Source organism: Herpailurus yagouaroundi, unplaced genomic scaffold, assembly GCF_014898765.1.
Source record: "Herpailurus yagouaroundi ecotype Mexico unplaced genomic scaffold, PumYag 194, whole genome shotgun sequence".
Taxonomy (NCBI): domain Eukaryota; kingdom Metazoa; phylum Chordata; class Mammalia; order Carnivora; family Felidae; genus Herpailurus; species Herpailurus yagouaroundi.
The window spans coordinates 4,841,822-4,859,908 of record NW_024412425.1 but is presented as its reverse complement, the minus strand read 5'-3'; the positions used below and the strand labels follow the sequence as shown (position 1 = coordinate 4,859,908).

General features: G+C 45.2%; 1 protein-coding gene across 2 annotated transcripts; it reads left to right on the top strand.

Annotated features, from left to right (window-relative positions):
- The first annotated feature begins 237 nt into the window (after window positions 1-237).
- Window positions 238-16,267, top strand: ZNF599 (zinc finger protein 599). Of its 2 annotated transcripts, XM_040446179.1 has the most exons (5): window positions 238-593; window positions 3,289-3,415; window positions 3,766-3,861; window positions 11,754-11,862; window positions 12,020-12,204. In XM_040446179.1, the coding sequence occupies exons 1-5, from the start codon at window positions 576-578 to the stop codon at window positions 12,084-12,086; spliced, it is 417 nt and encodes a 138-aa protein (XP_040302113.1). In that variant the 5' UTR covers window positions 238-575; the 3' UTR covers window positions 12,087-12,204. The 2 variants fall into 2 exon arrangements, with proteins under 2 accessions (XP_040302113.1, XP_040302112.1); XM_040446178.1 differs by having other exon boundaries at window positions 240-593; window positions 11,754-16,267.
- Window positions 16,268-18,087: the final 1,820 nt, after the last annotated feature.

The window sequence follows — 18,087 nt, the reverse complement described above, 5'->3', positions numbered from 1 at the left end:
TGTATGGCTGAAGGGCTGCTAAACTCTATGTGCTTCTCCTTCAACCTCTTAAAAGCCATAGCCCTGTCTTTGGAACTTAAACACGACGTTTCTCAGAGAATGGGAAGTACACGCCCCGTCACTAAGATTCAGTCAGAAACTACATTACCCAGCAGGAGTGTTTCTGACGTCAGAGGCGGGCGCTCAGCCAATGACGGAGAGCGGAGAGGGGCGTTTCCTGCCGCAGAGTGGGCGGGACTTCTGGCGTCCTCTCTAGGACCTCATTTGGTTGTAACGGGTCTGTGCTTAGCGGAGCTTGTAATTGGAGCGCCGGGGGAGGCTGCTTCCCAGAAGGGGCTTCCAGCCTGAGCTATTTGAGCCCCGACTCCACCTGTAACGGGGTTGCCCCCCGCCTCGGCACCAGCCCTTCGTCCCTGCCGTACCCGCAGGCGGCCCCTTGGACCTTGTTGCGCGTTTACACAGAGGAGACCGAGGTGCCAGACCACCCGGCCCAGGGCTGGGGCGAGGGGTCGGCTGAGCCCGCTGGGACGGGCGTTAGTCGCAGCTTCGCGAAGTCTCGCTCGGCCGTGGGCCCCATGGCGGCGCCGGCGCTGGTGAGTGATGGGTCCCACATGCCCACGCGCGCTGCGGTCGGTGTTCGCACGGTTCCACTCAATGGGATATAGATCCTGGGACTCCTGGCCGTTCCTTCTTAATGCTCTTGGATCTGGGAGTCTTGGAGGAATGGGGGCGGGAGAGGAGCAGATCTTACTTACTTCCAACCCCGGGTTCTGAATCCAGGCCAGGGGTTGTCAGGGGAGACCCCCATTTCTGCCTCTGACCTCAGCTTGCCTTTCACTGCCCTTGGCCTCCATTCCGTCGAATCTGAAATTGGAATACCGTGTATTAACGATTTTTCTCAGTTGAGGGAATCAGAGAGGGTACACTTGTGACGTGTGCCCTTCAGTGCTCAGCATGACCCAGAGAACATCACTCTGGATGCGCTTCTGAGAGGGACTTCCCTGGCCCTGCTCTGCAATTAGGCTCACTCCAGGGACAGTCTGGTCCGTCCCTGCCACAGGTCTGTAGGGGATGGGAGCTTTAGAGCAGAGGTAAGGGGGGAGTCGCGTTTTTTGAATTGCTGCTTTTCTGATAGCAGTAGAAGGTCCCTGGACAGGTGGGAAGACAAGACAGTCACCGGATTGAACTCTGCAGGCGTCGTCTGTGTACTACAAGTGAAGTTGGTTTGCAGTGAATCCATTTTCCTGTTGAACACATTTTCTTATACAGGTTCCTACACTTTCCAAAGGTGTGAATTTTGCCACTGGCTTTTAGGAGAGACTTATGTTAGTAAGGTAAACACAAAAATCCTCTTTGGATTTCTTTTGGTTGGGGAAAAGAGTTGCCAATGTAAGTTTTTCTTAAAAGCAAAGTGGCAGTAAAGGGAACTTCCAGAAAGTGAGGGATACTCTTCACTTTACTGCCCTTTTGGCTTAGAAAAGTTTTCATAGGAACACTTTGCTTTCAGATAGTGGGGAAAACCTGTGCTTGTGAAGTGACTCTCATTAATGACGGTGTGCAGGAATGCTGTGTCTCTGGGGATGTAAACACACAACAGGCCCTCAGTTACTCTCTAGCACGTCACCCTGTTTACTCTCATCCTGCCTCCGACCACTTGGCTTAGTTATTCATCTTTTCTTACCTGGCCCGCTCCCCGACTTCACTTCCGCCTGTTCCAGTGACCCCTCAGGGGAGCCTTCCCCGGTTGCCCTGGGGGCCTTCCCGGGTTGCCCTGCCTTGGGGACATAAGTCCCCTAATGTTTTCAGTCACCTCACTGTCCTTTGTTGGTTCTTGGAGCCCTTAGGGCCGTGTGACTTGATCTTGTTCATTTATTTAGTTTCTTGTTGGGGACCTTTCCCCAGCCCTGGAGTGTGAGGTCCTGTCGTCTGTTCTGTCCCTAGGCCTAGAAAGTGCTGGGCCTGCACCGGTGCCCAATAAGTGATTGATGAGTGAAAGATTTTTCCCTTGGGGCGCCTGGGGGGCTCAGTTGGTTAAGCCTCTGACTCATGATTCCTGTTCAAGTCATGATCTCACGGTCCATGAGACAGAGCCCCAATTTGGGCTCCGTGCTGACAGTGCAGAGCCTGCTTGGGATTCTCTCTCTCCCTTGCTCTCTGCCCATCACACTCACGCATGTGTGCACTCTCTCTCTCTCTCTCTCTCTCTCTCTCAAAATACATAAATTAACTTAAAAAAAAGAAAGAAAGATTTTTCCCTCTGGGACTCTTTCATACTTAGATTAAATCTAACCCCCCCCCCCACCATGGCTGGACCAGAGGGACCTGGGTTCAAATCTTGCCCCGTCTCATTAGGCATGACAACTCTGGTTGACATGGCTTGAGCCTCAGTTTGCTGGTTGAAAAACGGAGAAGATGGCGCTTACCTCGTGGGCTGTGAAACAGTTAAGAAATTCACAAATCCATCGAGCACTGCATGTGCTGGACTCTTGCAGTGTTTGCTTTTAGAACATTCTAATTCCCACACCAGCCTGATGAAGCATAAACTATTACTGTATTGATAGAGAAATCAAGGCTGAAAGAAGTTAGCATGTGTTGGTTCACAAGACTGGATTAAAAAAAATTTTTTTTAATGTTTATTTATTTTTGAGAGAGAGACAGAGACAGAGTGTGAGCAGGGGAGGAACAGAGAGAGAGGGAGACCCAGAATCCGAAGCCGGCTCCAGGCTCCGAGCTGTCAGCACTGAGCCTGACACGGCACTCGAACCCACGAACCGTGAGATCATGACCCGAGCCGAAGTCAGACGCCCAACTGACTGAGCCACCCAGGTGCCCCCAAGACTGGATTTAAACTCCAGGAGTCTAGCTCCAGACCTACGGGCTTTTGGTTGCTTTAACACAGCATCTGAAGCCCTCAGATGCAGGCAAGCAGTGTGGACCAGAAAGGCTCCGCTGCTACTGTCATTATTTGAGTTCTTTTTCCCCATTCTTCCAACATCCCAGAGCACTTTTGATCTGCTGCTCACAACCCATACGAGATGAGCATTGTTTGTGTCTTTCTCCAGTGGCTTCCTTACACAGGAGGCTTTTCTCTCCTACACCTTTTATTCTGTCAGAGGCACCATCTGCCTCTCTGCCTCTCTCCTGAGCCCAGCACAGAACTAGGTTCTCAGGAATTACTCAGGGGTTCAGGCCTCAGGTCTTTCTGGACTTGCACTGGTGGCCAAGCAATTGGTTATCATCTCATTTATTAGATGTACAGCCACCCACCACCTCTCTTTGACGTTGCAGGCATTAGTGTCATTCGAAGATGTGGCTGTGACCTTCACTGGAGAGGAATGGAGACAACTGGATCTGGCCCAGAGGACCTTATACCAGGAGGTGATGCTGGAGACCTGTGGGCTCCTGGTCTCACTGGGTAAGACCTCATCACTCTCCTGAGTGATACCCATGGACTTTCATTCCATCCTCTTTCTCTAAGCATGGCTGATTGAGAAGGCCTCTGGGACCCAACTTCCTCTCTCCTCACAGCCTCACCATAATTCTGGTCTAACCTTTTGATTATTATCCCTGTGTCAATGACAGGGATTGTTGTATAAGAAACATAGTTCTCCGGGGTGCTTGGGTGGCTCCGTCGGTTAAGGATTGACTCTTGATTTTGGCTCAGGTCATGATCTCATGGTTCATGAGATTGAACCCTGTATACTTGAGAATTTTTCCTTTGTCCTTACCTATATACCCATGCCCCATTTATTTTTCCATGCACAGGACATCCTGTTCCCAAACCAGAACTGATCTACCCACTGGAGCCTGGGCAAGAACTATGGACAGGGAAGAGAGGCGTCTCCAAAAGCACCTATACAGGTAGGTGGCTGAGAATCTGGCAGGTGGGTGTCATGGCAGATGGGTTTCATGGCAACTGACAGATTACCGGGGGATCTCTGTTTCTGAAATTCCATGGGTAGCTGCTTCTTGTGGCCTTCCTGGGGTCTTGGTTGATGGTGGAGTACTCCAGCCGTATTTCCCCTGTCTTTCCTCCTCATCACACTCTGGCTTTATTAGGGTTAGAATGTGGTATACTGAGTAAGACACAGCGTAAGGCACGGCTCTAAATGCTTAGCCACTCACCAGCCTCATGACCCTGGGGAAGTTGCATGACCTCACTATACCTTTGATAGACAAGTTAGGCTAAGTTACCTCTCTGCTATAACAGATAAACTCCCAAATCTAGGTGAGTCAACAGATAACGAGTTTTTTTCTCATTCATGCCATGGTTAATGTGGATCAGCAGGGGGACTCTGTACCACGTATTCAGGGACCCAGGTGCATTCTGTTGTCGGTATGGGGCTATAAGGTTGCCCTGGCACCGTCCAACTCGCCAAGGGGAATAGGAGAGAAGGAGAGGACAGACGGCCTCCAACTTGCAGTGGTGCAAATTAGGATTTTTCCCCTTCAAAATGGTGTGAAAGTGGTACACATGCAGTAGAAACTGGACTTGGAATTTTGAGTTTGGATCTTTTCCTGGGCTGGTGATACTGCAGCAGGGTAGTGTCTCCCGATGCTGAGCAGTGCAGTGAGCTGCACCTCCCAGTTAGCCATGCAATCCTGCAGGTAAACAACCAGTACACTTACAGCCATTATGGCTTAAAAATTTTTTTTAATGTGTATTTATTCTTGAGAGAGAGAGAGAGAGAGAGAGAGCCAGATTGTGCGCAGGGGAGGGGCAGAGAAAGAGGGAGACACAGAATCTGAAGCAGGCTCCAGGCTCCGAGCTGTCAGTACAGAGCCCAGCGTGGAGCTTGAACTCATAAACCGCAAGATCGGGACCTGAGCTAGTCAGACACTTAACTGACTGAGCCATCCAGGCGCCCCACAACCATTCTGTTTTTCACGTTCAGTATAATATTCAATAAATTACATGAGATATTCAACGCTTTATTGGAAAACAGTCTTTCCTTTTGATGATTTTGCCCAACTGTAGGGTAATGTAAGTGTACCAAGCATGTTTAAGGTCATCCAGGCTAAGCTATGATGTGTGGTAGGTTAGGTATATGAAAGGCATTTTGATGGGTTTATTGGGACGTAACCCCATCCTAGGTTGAGGAAGATCTGTAGTCGTATCCGCCTGCACACATACTTCACTTCCATTCACATTCCATTGACAAGAGCTGGGTATTAGGCTACATGTTGCATCAGACTGGGAAATGTGGTTCAGCTTTGTGCCCAAGAGGAAGGGGCCAGCAATATGATGAACATACACTCGGTCTGCTAAACTAGCCTACATTAGAAAACACAGTAATGATAGTTTCTGCATCATTGGATCGTTTGGAAATGTAATTAGATAGCAGGAAACTTGTAATTAACAAGTTTATTAACTGACCCAAAGTAAGTGACAAAGTAAGAAAGGTTACAGGTGAGTAATATTTGTGCATTATTAGTCATAATGAATAATGTTATCTCAGACTCCCTTCCGAATTCAGAAAAGATAGTCCTTTCTTTTGCTGCAGATTACTGCCTCCAGCTGTACCTTGCATCCCTCCCTTTTCCACCTTCCCTATTCATTCATTTATTCCTCAGTACATCCGTGCACGCATCCGTCCATCCGTTCGTGAAACATATTCAGAAACAATCCCTAGCCTTGTTGTCTTCTTGCCCTCCTGTCTTATAAAACTTCAGGGAGACATTTGCCTCGTCAGCCCCACATCTGAGCTGCTCAGGGCAGCTGGACCCATCACGTGGATAGAGAGGTGCCAGTGCCGGTTCATGATCTCTCTCCTCTCGTGTTCCTTCTGGCTGCTCAGCCAGTGAGTATCTGGCCACCCCCTCCTCACCCCTAGAATCTATCTCACATCTTCACCCGCCTCTGCAGTTCCACATCTTCACTTGAATGTTCCAGAGGTACTTCACACTCTCATCCTAAAAGGGACCTCACGATTTGGCTCACGCCTCCCCTCTCCCAATTTTCAATGAATGGTCTTACCATGGAATAAGTCAAGAAAGCCAGCAACAAAAGTAGACCCCGCGACACCTCTACCTTCTTCATACCCTCTATCCAGCCGTTCCTGAATGTTGATCACGTTTCATCATCCATGTCTCTTGAATCTGTCACCTTCACCAACTCTGCCAGTTCTGCATCAGCACCCTAGTCCAAGCTGTAGTCGTCTCCTGCCTGCATGACTCTAACAGAAGTCTAACTGGTCTCCTGGATCTGCTGTGTGCCTCTGGTCTGCTCTGTGTCTTCCGTCTGCTTCCAACCACTCCCCTTCTTCCAGATATCACCACCTGCCTCGTTACTGGTAACTCAGCATTGTGGCCTACTTCACACAGAATAGAGGCTACGTGCTTGGTTTTCTTGCTCTTTCACCCTTACAGATTCACCTCTGCAGCAGAGTTCTTATCTACAGCATGGATCTAGATCCCACCGTCACCTGCCTTTTCAGGTGTGTTAGTTATCTATGGCCGTGTGGCAACATTACCACAAACATAGCAGGTTAAAATATCACTCATTTACTGTTTTCCTTCCGTGGGTCAGAGGTCCAGGCACAACTTGGGGTCGGCTACAAGCCACAGTCATAGGCACCTCACAACACGTCAGCTTCCTTCTTCAGATCAAGTGATGGTGGGAGAGACTCCAGCAAGATGGATGGGACACAAAACCTCATCTCTTACATTCCGTCATTTTGCATATTCTATTCTTTTTAATTTAAATGCAAGTTAGTTAACATATAGTGTAATATTGGTTTCAGGAATAGAATTTAGTGATTCATCACTTACATAGAACACCCAGTGCTCATCCCAAGAAAGGTCCTCATTAGTGCACATCACCCATTTAGCCCATCCACCCACCCCCCAACCTCAGATTGTTCTCTGTATTTAAGGGTCTCTTATGGTTTGCTTCCCTCTCTGTTTTTATCTTATTTTTCCTTCCCTTCCCCTATGTTTATCTGTTTTGTTTCTTAAATTCCACATATGAGTGAAATCATATGATATTTGCCTTTCTCTGGCTGACTTATTTCTCTTGGCATAATACACTCTAGTTCCATCCACATTGTTACAAATGCCATATTCTGTTCTTTAGAAGCAAAATCAAGGCCTTGTAGCATTTAGCTAGAGGGATCGTAATAGGTTGTAAGCATCACAAGTTAGGAATTACAAGAAGCCAAACAAGAGTCTGCTACATCAGGGACCTTGAGTCTTCAACTTATTTCTTGCCTCTTCTGTATCTTCACCATCTCACCTAATTCATCTTCTCTCAGAAAACACAGTGAAGTTTCTGACCCTGGGGGAAACATGAAAAAAAATTGCTCTTGGCTCTCCAACAGCATATAAATGTTGATGACTCTCTTTCACCTGAACAGCCAAGCTTCCGGGAGGAGTTTTCTCATTCTCTGAAGAGACATCTACACAGGATGTCTAGGCCTCCCCTTTACTATTTTTTACTATTTTCTTTAATTGCTGTACTAAAGCGTAACTTACACATAGTGAATGTGCAAATCTTAAAGGTTCATCTTCCTGAAGTTTTACACATATAAACCCGAGTACCACCACACAGGTCAAAAAAATCCAGTATTTCCAGTGCCTCACAGGCTTCTTGTGCTCCCTCCTTGTTAATATCTCCTTCTACAAAAATAATGGGCATTCAACCCAGTGACTGTAGATGAGTTTTGAAGACTTATAAATGGATCCCCATAATACATGATACTGTTATGTGTGTCTTCTTTTGATAATCATTATTGCTCCGAAGTCTGTCATGCGGTTGCAAATTTGGAGTTATTTCTTACTGTGCAGTGTCTCAGTGAATGAATAGATTTCATTTACCCATTTTACTGTTATTTGGCTTGGGCTCCATTTTTTTGGAATATTGTGAAGAACACAGCTACGAATATTCTTGATATTTTTGTTGGATATAGCACACATTTCTGTTGGGAATATGCAAATGAGTGGACTGGCTGGATCATGGTCTAGGTATATGATTAGCTTCAGTGGAAACCACCAAACAGTTTCAAAGGGACTGCACCATTTCACATTCCCAGTAGTCCTCACTGCTGTGCATACTGGGGAGCAGGTGACATCTTCCCCTTTACTCTTTGAGACTCAGTAGTGTTTCTCAGCACTGCAGTACTGAAAATGTTCTTACATTACTGTTGACATTCTGACTGGCAAATGTAACACCTATAATAATGATAATAAATGGTGGTCTACACCTTATTGAATATTTGCCATATACCGGGCTAGTTGATTTGTATGATTTTTCTCATGTAACACTGTGAGGAACATTTTATGTGTCCTCCCAAAATTCATATGATGGAACCCTAACCCCCAGAGTGATATTAGGAGGTCAGTATTTGGGGAGATGATTGGGTTTAGATGAGATCATGAGGGTGGAGCTCCCATGATGGGATTGGTATCCTCACAAGAAGACAAAGGGAGACCATAGTCTTTCCAGATGTGGTGTGTGTGCTGGGGATGGTTGGGAGAAGAGGGAGAACACTCTTGTGTCTCTTCTTATAAGGACACTAATGCTATCAGATCAGGGCCCTACGCTTATTACCTCATTTAGCCTTAATTGCTTCTATCAAAGACCCTATCTTCAAATTCACATTGGAGGTTAGGGCTTCAACACATTAATTTTGGGGGAACACAAACATTCCGTCCATAACAAGATTTGCTTTGAGGGTAAATATAGGGCCATTCATATGTTCTGTTTTTTCTTGTGTCAGTTTTGGTAATTTGAATATTTCAAGGAATGTTTCCACTTCATCTAATTATTCTATTACATTTTAAGATTGTTTCATCTTAAAATGCTAATTTTATATAAATTTTACCACAGTAAATAAATAAATGCAAGATATATACATATGTTTTTACACTCTTATCTTAATCATTTGGTGCTCATCACCACAAGTGCACTCCTTAATCCCAATCACCTATTTAACCCATCCCCCCACTCACCTCCCATCTGGTAACCATCAGTTTGTTCTCTATAGTTAAGAATCTGTCTCCTGGTTTGTCTCTGTCTGTCTCTTTTTTTCCCTTTGTTCGTTTGTTTCTACCATTCCACATATGGGCAAAATCATGTGGTATATGTCTTTCTCTGAGTGACTTATTTCATTGAGCACTATACTCTCTAGTTCCATCCATGTTGTTGCAAATGGCAAGATTTCACTCTTTTTTATGGCTGAGTATTCCATTGTGTGTGTGTGTGTGTGTGTGTGTGTGTGTGTGTGTGTGTGTGTGTATTTCATCTTCTTTATATATTCATCAGTCGATGGATGCTTCCATACCTTGGCTATTGTAAATAATGCTGGTATAAACACAGGGGTTCGTGTATCCCATGCACACATTTTTATAATACCATTATAAACTGACATTCTCAAAACAAATTTAAAAATTACTTCATTGTACTTGTGTATATTTTGCTTTTTTATTTGAACATTATAAAAAGCATATCATAGTTTACATTGTCTTATGTGATTTGTACTTTTTATTCAACAGTGTATTGCTAAGACTCACCCGGCACGTTGGTATAGTTCACTTATTTTTTCTTCTGTAGTCATTTGCATGAATATAACACAGTGTATTCATTTATCTTCATGGGCATTTTCTTGTTTCCAGTTTTTCACACCCACAAAGAGTGCTGCCATGAAAATTCACATACACTATATCCTCATGCATGTGTAGGAATTTCTCTTAGTAGTGTTCCCAAGGGCTAGAATTTTTCGATTATCATCAGGTAAGCGAAAGGAGAACGTTACTAGATGCTGCCCTGCTGTTTCTTTACCTGCATTATAATAACGATTTCATGGATCCACATCCTTTCCAACACCTGATATTGTCATGTTCTTATTTTCAGTCAGGTAAATATATGGTATCTCATTGTGGTCTTTTTGCCCTTTCCTCATATTCAAGAAAGTTGATCACCTCTTCATATATTTTTTCTTTAATGTGCATTCATCCATTTTTGAGAGAGAGAGGGGTAGAATGTGCTCCAGGGAGGGGCACAGAGAGAGAGAGAGAGAGAGAGAATCCCAAGCAGGCTGTGTTTCAGCACAGAGCTCGACACGGGGCTCGATCCCATGAACCACAAGATCACGACATGAGCCAAAATCAAGAGCTGGACACCCAACCAACTGAGCCACCCAGGTGCCCCTCTTTATGTGTTCATTGGCCAATATGTATCTTCTGCGATGAAAAAGTGGAGTGTTGAATTTCCCACCTGTAATTGTGGTTTTGTTTATTTCTCCTTTGAACTCAGTTTTTGGGTTGATTTGAGGCTCTGATATTTGTTGCATGCATTTTAGGATTGTTACATCTTCCTGGTGTTTTGATCTTTTTATCATTCTATAATGACCCTCTTCTTCTCATTTACTTTATCTGATATTTAGACACCCTTGTTTGCCTTTTAAAAAATTATATTTAGTCAATTTGACTAGTCTTTTCTTTTACAGTTAATGCTTTTGTATCTTATGAAATCTTTCACTTTCCCAAGATCTAAAAGATATTCATTTATACTATTTACTAAAAACTGTTAATATTGAGCTTCTGACAGTAAGGTCTTAGCCAGTCTGGAGTTAGTTTTTTATGCGGTGTGAGGTGAAGAATGCAATTTCATATGGCAAATGATTTCTCTAGATCCGTTTATTGAATAGTCCCTCCTTTTCCCATTGGCCGCTCTGCTACTTCTGTCATATATCAAAGTATACACGTACATTTCTGAGTTCTCAATTCTGTTTTTTCCTTTGATAGTTCGGCAGTTTATCTTAAATCTATGCCTACATCATACTGCCTTGATGCATCTAATCATCATCATCCTAATTCCTCAAAGGGCAAATCTCCCTGCTTTATTCTTCTGTGGAGATATCCTGGTGTGTTTGTTCTTTTATATAAATTCTTCAATGAGCTTGTCACTATCCTTGAAAAACTATAAGCTAAACGCTTAATCTGAAGTTGTATAGAATTTGTAGGTGAATTTAAGGAGAACTTTATATTACTAATCTCCCTTTTCACACAGATCTTCATTAATGTGATACATTTATCATTCTCTTCGTCTAGATGATACCTATTTGGCATCTGTTCACCTAGTCTTTACCCACACAAAGTGGACTCCGTATGCCCACCCGCTAGCTTCTTACCATCCCCCACTATCGCACAGCCCAGAACCGCGAGCTTTCGTGTCTCCTCTGTCCCCACCTGCCTCTCCATCCTCATCTTCATCGTGCTCTCATCCTCCTCACCTTGCCTGGCATTCAGCATTCTGTCAAGACACTGCACACTTGTACTTTGTCATCCACTGCAGTTTCTCTCCTATTTCTGTCAGGGAGCCCCTACTCTCCTCTGGAAATAAGCTCCTATAGAACCTTTTCTGGGTAGCCTCCACTGATCTCTGTCTCCCACATGGGCCAAGTTATGTGTACCTTCCCTGTGCTGTCATACCATGACGTGTTAGGGCGCAGTCGTTACGCACAGTGTAGTCATTGCTCTGCCCACCCTCCTCCATTCTGGGGAGTGAGGAGTCATCTCCACTCTGCATTCTCTATGCCGTGCCCAAGTTTTTCTTCCTGGGTTAGCTTTTAAAGATGTCAAGAGTGCGTGGGTTAGCGAAGAAAGAAATTGTAAACCTGAGCGTGATAGATGTGTAAATGCCACAGGCGTCAGAAGGATTTGATTTCATCTTCATTCTTCCACTCAGATGGTAATTTTATTTGCTCTGCATTGACATCGCTAATAGACACCTTTCTGTATTGGATTTCCTTCAGGTGAAAAAGCAAAACCTGAGACCACAGAGTTTACTGCTTCTCAGCTGGCCTTCACTGAGGAAGCCCCTTTTGAGGAACAAATGACACAGGGAGCCTCGAGGGATTCCAGGTTGGGGCAAGCCAGGGATCGGGAAAAGCTATCAGAAATGCAGGAAGGAAACTTGAGGCCAGGAACAGACCCCCACGAGGAGACATGCCCTAGGAAGTTGAGCCATAAACATGATGATTTGGAGACAGATGATAGTTTGTGTTTAACCATTTTACAGGAGCGAGTCACTATACAAGATGATCTACATGAACATGATTGCCAAGGACCCAGAAAAGACCCTGTGACCGATGCAAGGAATAACCTGTATAAATGCAAAGAATGTGGAAAAGGGTTTAGCAAGAATTGGGCCCTTGTTCGGCATCAGCAGATTCACGCCGGAGTGAAGCCCTATAAATGCAGCGAATGTGGGAAAGCCTGTCGTTATATGGCCGACTTCATTCGACATACGAGGTTTCATACTGGGGAAAAACCATACAAGTGTGTGGAGTGTGGGAAGGCCTTCAAACGCAGGTCTCACCTCACAGAGCACCAGCGCATTCACACTGGAGATAAGCCCTATGAGTGCAAAGAATGCGGTAAAGCTTTCACCCACCGCTCCTCTTTTATCCAGCATCATATGACGCACACTAGAGAAAAGCCCTTTTTGTGCAAAGAATGTGGGAAAGCTTTCTACTACAGCTCTTCCTTTGCCCAACACATGAGGATTCACACTGGAAAGAAACTCTATGAGTGCAGTGAATGTGGAAAGGCCTTTACTCACCGCTCCACTTTTATCCAGCATAATATGACCCACACAGGAGAAAAACCCTTTCTGTGCAAAGAATGTGGAAAAGCTTTTTGCCTCAACTCATCCTTTATTCAACACATGAGGATTCACACTGGAGAGAAACCCTATGCGTGCAGTGAATGTGGAAAGGCCTTCACTCACCGCTCCACTTTTGTCCGGCATAAGAGGACTCATACTGGAGAGAAGCCCTTTCAATGCAAGGAATGTGGGAAAGCCTTTTGTGACAGCTCTTCTTTAATTCAGCACATGAGGATTCACACTGGTGAGAGGCCCTATGAATGCAGTGAATGTGGAAAGGCCTTTACACACCACTCGGTTTTTATCCGACATAATAGGACCCACACTGGAGAAAAACCCTTGGAGTGTAAACAGTGTGCAAAAGCTTTTTACTATAGTTCTTCCTTTACTCGACACATGAGGATTCACACTGGCGAAAAGCCCTATGTATGCAGAGAATGCGGGAAGGCCTTTACCCAACCGGCAAATTTTGTTCGTCATAATAGGATCCACACTGGAGAAAAACCATATGAATGCAAAGACTGTAAGAAGGCCTTTTGTGACAACTTTGCCTTAACTCAACACACGAGAACTCACACTGGAGAGAAACCCTTTGAATGTGGTGTATGTGGAAAAACCTTCAGCCACAGTTCATCCTTTACTCACCATCGAAAAATTCATACCAGAGTGTAAAGGCCTTTGCAAGTCATTCACTTCAATTTTAAGGAACTCGTACTGGTGAAATACCTTTTCTTTTGAATATAACTATTCAGGAAAACATTTTGGCCAGAGAAGTATTTTACTGATAATTCATACTGAAGGGAAACATCATAATCGTCATCCCTGTGAAAGTTTCTTTGTGGCAGGTCCTCTCAAAGGTCGTCTTAGAAATTGACCAAGCCTAGAGCTTTAACTACCCCTGAGATTGATCCAGAAGAGAGACCCAGTGGTTATGCATTTAGGAAAAATGTCAAGAATTCTTCCCATGTTTATACTACAGAACCATATCAAAAGTATCTTAAAAGTACAATGAGACATAGTGAAGGAGATGTAGAAAAAAAAGGAAAACAAAATGCGTGTATGGCTTCTAATTTCCCTGCCAAGCTTGTGATAATTTGTCATTGGGGGGTGGTGGGGATATGGGGGGGGATGAGAGATGAAAAATACCTCATCTCCTTTATGTGTTTATTATATACCCGTAGTCAGGAGAGTTGGACCATTGAAGGCAGCTCTGCTGCCAGCTTTTGTTTTTTTTTTAATTTTTATTCGAAAACACTGTGATTTTTACCCTTGAGCATAAATGTTTGTGAGAGATGTAGAGGCCTGAGTCATGAAATACTTAAATACGCACACGCACACACACGCACAGATTCAATTCTTGTTATTCATTGTAGTTGTATTCTATACATTGGTCACAAACACTGAATTGGTGAATACTGAGCCATAGCTCCTAGGTTCCTGTGAGCCTCTGTTCACATTTTCATCAACCAATCAATGCATAACCCATTATGGAATTTTTTTTTCTGTTTAAAAGACATTTATTTAATACATGTTCCCTAGAAATAAATTATATGCAGTATTTCCTTATAATAAAAATATTTCAATTACATCATTTTGTGTAACTTAGTCTGTTACTATACTGCTTTAACTCAGTGATACACAAAGTATACATAATTTAGTATTCACACACAATAAACACAGTAAGCAGTGATGTGAACACATACACTGTGTTATACTGTACAGTCATGCGAAGAAAGTCCAGAAAAAAGGTTAAAATTAATCAAAGATTGACATTAACTAAAACTAATTTTGATAGAGTTGTTGGATATGTGGTGATAGAGCAGTGCACTCTGAAGAAACCTCTTGACCTTGGCATAGTTGATGGTATTTATTCTGCAGAAGAGGAAGACAGTGAGTGTGGGGTATCAGTTCTACCTCAGGAATTTGACTCTTGTCATTTGTTGACATCAGCAGTTTCCTTTTGTGAAGTGGCTTGAAAAATTGCATGAGGCTTCATTCAACCATTGGGTCACATTCTTTTATGTCATGGAACATTTTTCCAAAGTAGAATTTCTGATATATGGCTGCTGCGAGAAAGGCGACTCATTCAGTGGTAGAGTGATTTTCGTCACCATCCTCATCATCACTGACTTCAGTGCCTTGTTTGGCTATCTCTTCTGGGTCTTTATTTGTGGGTTCTACCACCTTCTCTGTCAGTATTTCTTCCACATCTTCCCTCACGTCATTGGGAGTTTTTCCACTTACTTGTCATGTGATATGCATTATGTACTTGACACTGTTCTTTATGTTTTATGTAACACCTTCAAAGCCTTTGAAAATTTCCAGGCAGTTTTGCCATTTTCCCAAGTTCCTGAAAGTAGTCTGCTTGACTGTGCCAAGCTGTTGGGACAAGCTGTCCAAGCTGTGCCACTGTTGGGACAGTCTCCAGACTGTGCCAACACAGTAACCAGTGACAGTTCGCATAGTGACCGACTGCAATAGTCCATCATGGTAACCACCATGTTTCTTTGTTGGTGTTGTAAGCTTTAGTCTAAAGCTCCCTCATGTGGCGTACCACGAAAGCTTTTATGTCATGTCCTGATTGAGAGGTTGGATGACAGTGTTTAGGGGCATGAAAAGAACATCTAGGTTGGGGTGGGCATTTGCGAGTTCGTAACAATGGGCCAATGGGCATTATCCAAAATTAATACAACCCTGGAGGCAAAGTATTTGCCCTGGAGATAGCAGTAAATACAGCTTCTTGGATGAGCAGTTGTGGAAGCATCCCAGAATGCTTCTGACATCTCTCAAATTTTTTTTGTTCCACCTGCAGCGGACTGGTGTATGGCATATGCCGAACTCCTGAACCAGAGTTTCCTTTTCAGTTCTGGTGGATTTGAAGTTCTCTACACCTTTATGGGCTCGTACTTAAAGTTGGTTGCTGTTGGTATTGACACACAACTGCAAGATTGCACAATACTTGAATAATTTGAAGACTGGTGATTTGGAGGCCATTTGCATTATATACGTTCCTTTGCCCAAAGCCTAGTAAAACAAGCCAGTCTCGTTGGCATTGAAACCTACTCTTCCCCCTCATGCTTTTCCTGTAACATTTCCTGATCTGCAGGACCTGCCTTAACACTGTTTATAATGTATTGCCTCTTGAAATGTGCAAGCCAACTAGCACTGGCGGATCAGGGTTTTAACATTTTCCCCATCTGGGTAACATGACTCTCAGTTTTGGCTTTCAGCTCACAATAATGCTCTCCTGTCTTTTTTTCCTTCATCTCACAAATCCACAACTTCAGCTGCTTTCACATCTTTCTCATTGCTTCACCACACACTCTGCAAGTTACTATGAACACTTTCTTGAGTGGCTTCATCTACAGACCAGTGAGTTTCTTCCTGCTTTTGGATGTGCTATACTGTTGGTTCATTAACATTGAACTCAGAGTTAATAGCAGTATGACTCATGACTGAATGAAGCTCATCTATCTAACATATGCATTTTCTTTCAGGCACGTCACAGCCTTCTTGGCAAGATCTAGGATGCTCCCCTGCTGTGGCCCTGAGCAGGCTCTGTCCTCTGGTGACCGTAGGGAAATGGGCTGGCTGACTCCCAACCACAGGTTGCCTCTGCCTCTGCCCTCCAGTTAGGCACCGAGGTGGCAGTCCTGTGGGCTCTCGGAATTTAGAGTCTTTTTTTTTTTTTTTAATTTTTTTTTTTCAACGTTTATTTTTGGGACAGAGAGAGACAGAGCATGAACGGGGAAGGGGCAGAGAGAGAGGGAGACACAGAATCGGAAACAGGCTCCAGGCTCTGAGCCATCAGCCCAGAGCCTGATGCGGGGCTCGAACTCACGGACCGAGAGATCGTGACCTGGCTGAAGTCAGACGCTTAACCGACTGCGCCACCCAGGCGCCCCTCGGAATTTAGAGTCTTTAACAGTCTCACCAAACTGCCAGGCCCGTCTGGAACCTGCACCCAGCAGTGGGAGGTCAGGAAATGCTAGAAAGTCCTGCCGGGATTCAGTCTCTGGGCCCTGCCCTTCGCCTTTGGCAACTTTTCCTCATGCCCTTTGTGGGTGTGGGCTTAGCTGGTGTGCTTTTTTGTCCCAGGTTCCAGTGCTGCGCCACAAGCCTCAGGCCGAACGGTGCACGTTTTGCCGAGGAGGAGCGCGGAGCCAGGAGAGCCCTCCACATTTCATACCACACTCCCAACAGCACACAAATCGTCCTTCATGGGCAACTTCCCCAGCAAGCTTCTCTCTTGCCCTGTCCCCCCACCCTCCCACACATGTGCTTCTCATCCTGCTGAGATCACCCTGCACCTCTCCTTGGCCCTTTCCCCAGGCATCTCTGCCTGGGTCTGGCCCTTTGCCAAATGGGTGGTATCGGATCAGGCAGTCCTCTCTGGTGGCCCCGGGGGGACGCTCCGAAGGAGCCGCTGCTCTCTGCGTGTGCCTCATAGTGTCTGTCCACTCGGGAATGCTAAAGATCCCTCCTCCTGGACACACCACTGACTCTCTTCCTCCTTTGTCATCTAATCAGGGAGTCACCTCTGTAAGGCCAGGGCCATCCAGTCACCCTCCAGAGCCTTGTTTAAAGGAGACTGAGCTAAAGGGGCGCCTCGGTGGCTCAGTCGGTTGAACATCCGACTCTTGATTTCAGCTCAGGTCATGATCTCACAGTTTGTGAGTTTGAGCCCCACATCGGGCTCCCCACTGCCAGGTCAGAGCCTGCTGGGGATTCTCTCTGTCTTGCTCTCTCTGCTGTTCCCACATGCTCCCTCTCTCAGAAGAAAGAAAGGAATTAAAATTTTTTTCACTTTAAGAAAAAAAAAAAAACTGAGCTGAAGTCACCAGGGGCGTGAAGGAAGGGGATATCAAAAGAAGACCATAGAAAAGCGTGCAAAAGCCGGGACTTCCAGAAAGGGGCCCCCTTAGGGGTGAGCACATACCATCAAGATCTAGGTCTCTGGCGACAGAAGAAGTCGCACGTTTGGGAGCATCCTGAGCCTCAGAAGGGAAACTTCTATTCCAAGAAGGTAGCTTGGGTAAGACACCACAGACGCCTTCCATGAACTCCTTACCCAAAGGCGGTACAGCCCTGTTGGAGGGCTCCCGTTTGTCTGCAGGAGTGAGGCAGAGGGGCAGCAGGTGTGTCTAGCCCCGCCATTTCCTGCCCCTACTACCAGAGAGGGTGAGGAAGAAGAGCTTGATGAAGGCCACGGACTCAGCCCTCTAACCTTATGAAGTCAAAGAAAAAGACTCCAGAGAGAAAGGCTTTTAGGGAGTCTGTCAAGGAGAAATTCCCCAGCCACACCGGTTGGTTGCAGGTCCTAGAAACAAAATTCCAACGCCACGAGTTTTGCCACGGCTGCTGCTACTGCCACCGCCGTGGGGTCGAAGTGAGAGGCTTCCGCCCCCCACCTTCCTTGTACGGTCATTGCCGAAGACATCAGCCTGGAGAACACACGGCACCGCAAGGAAGATGCAGCC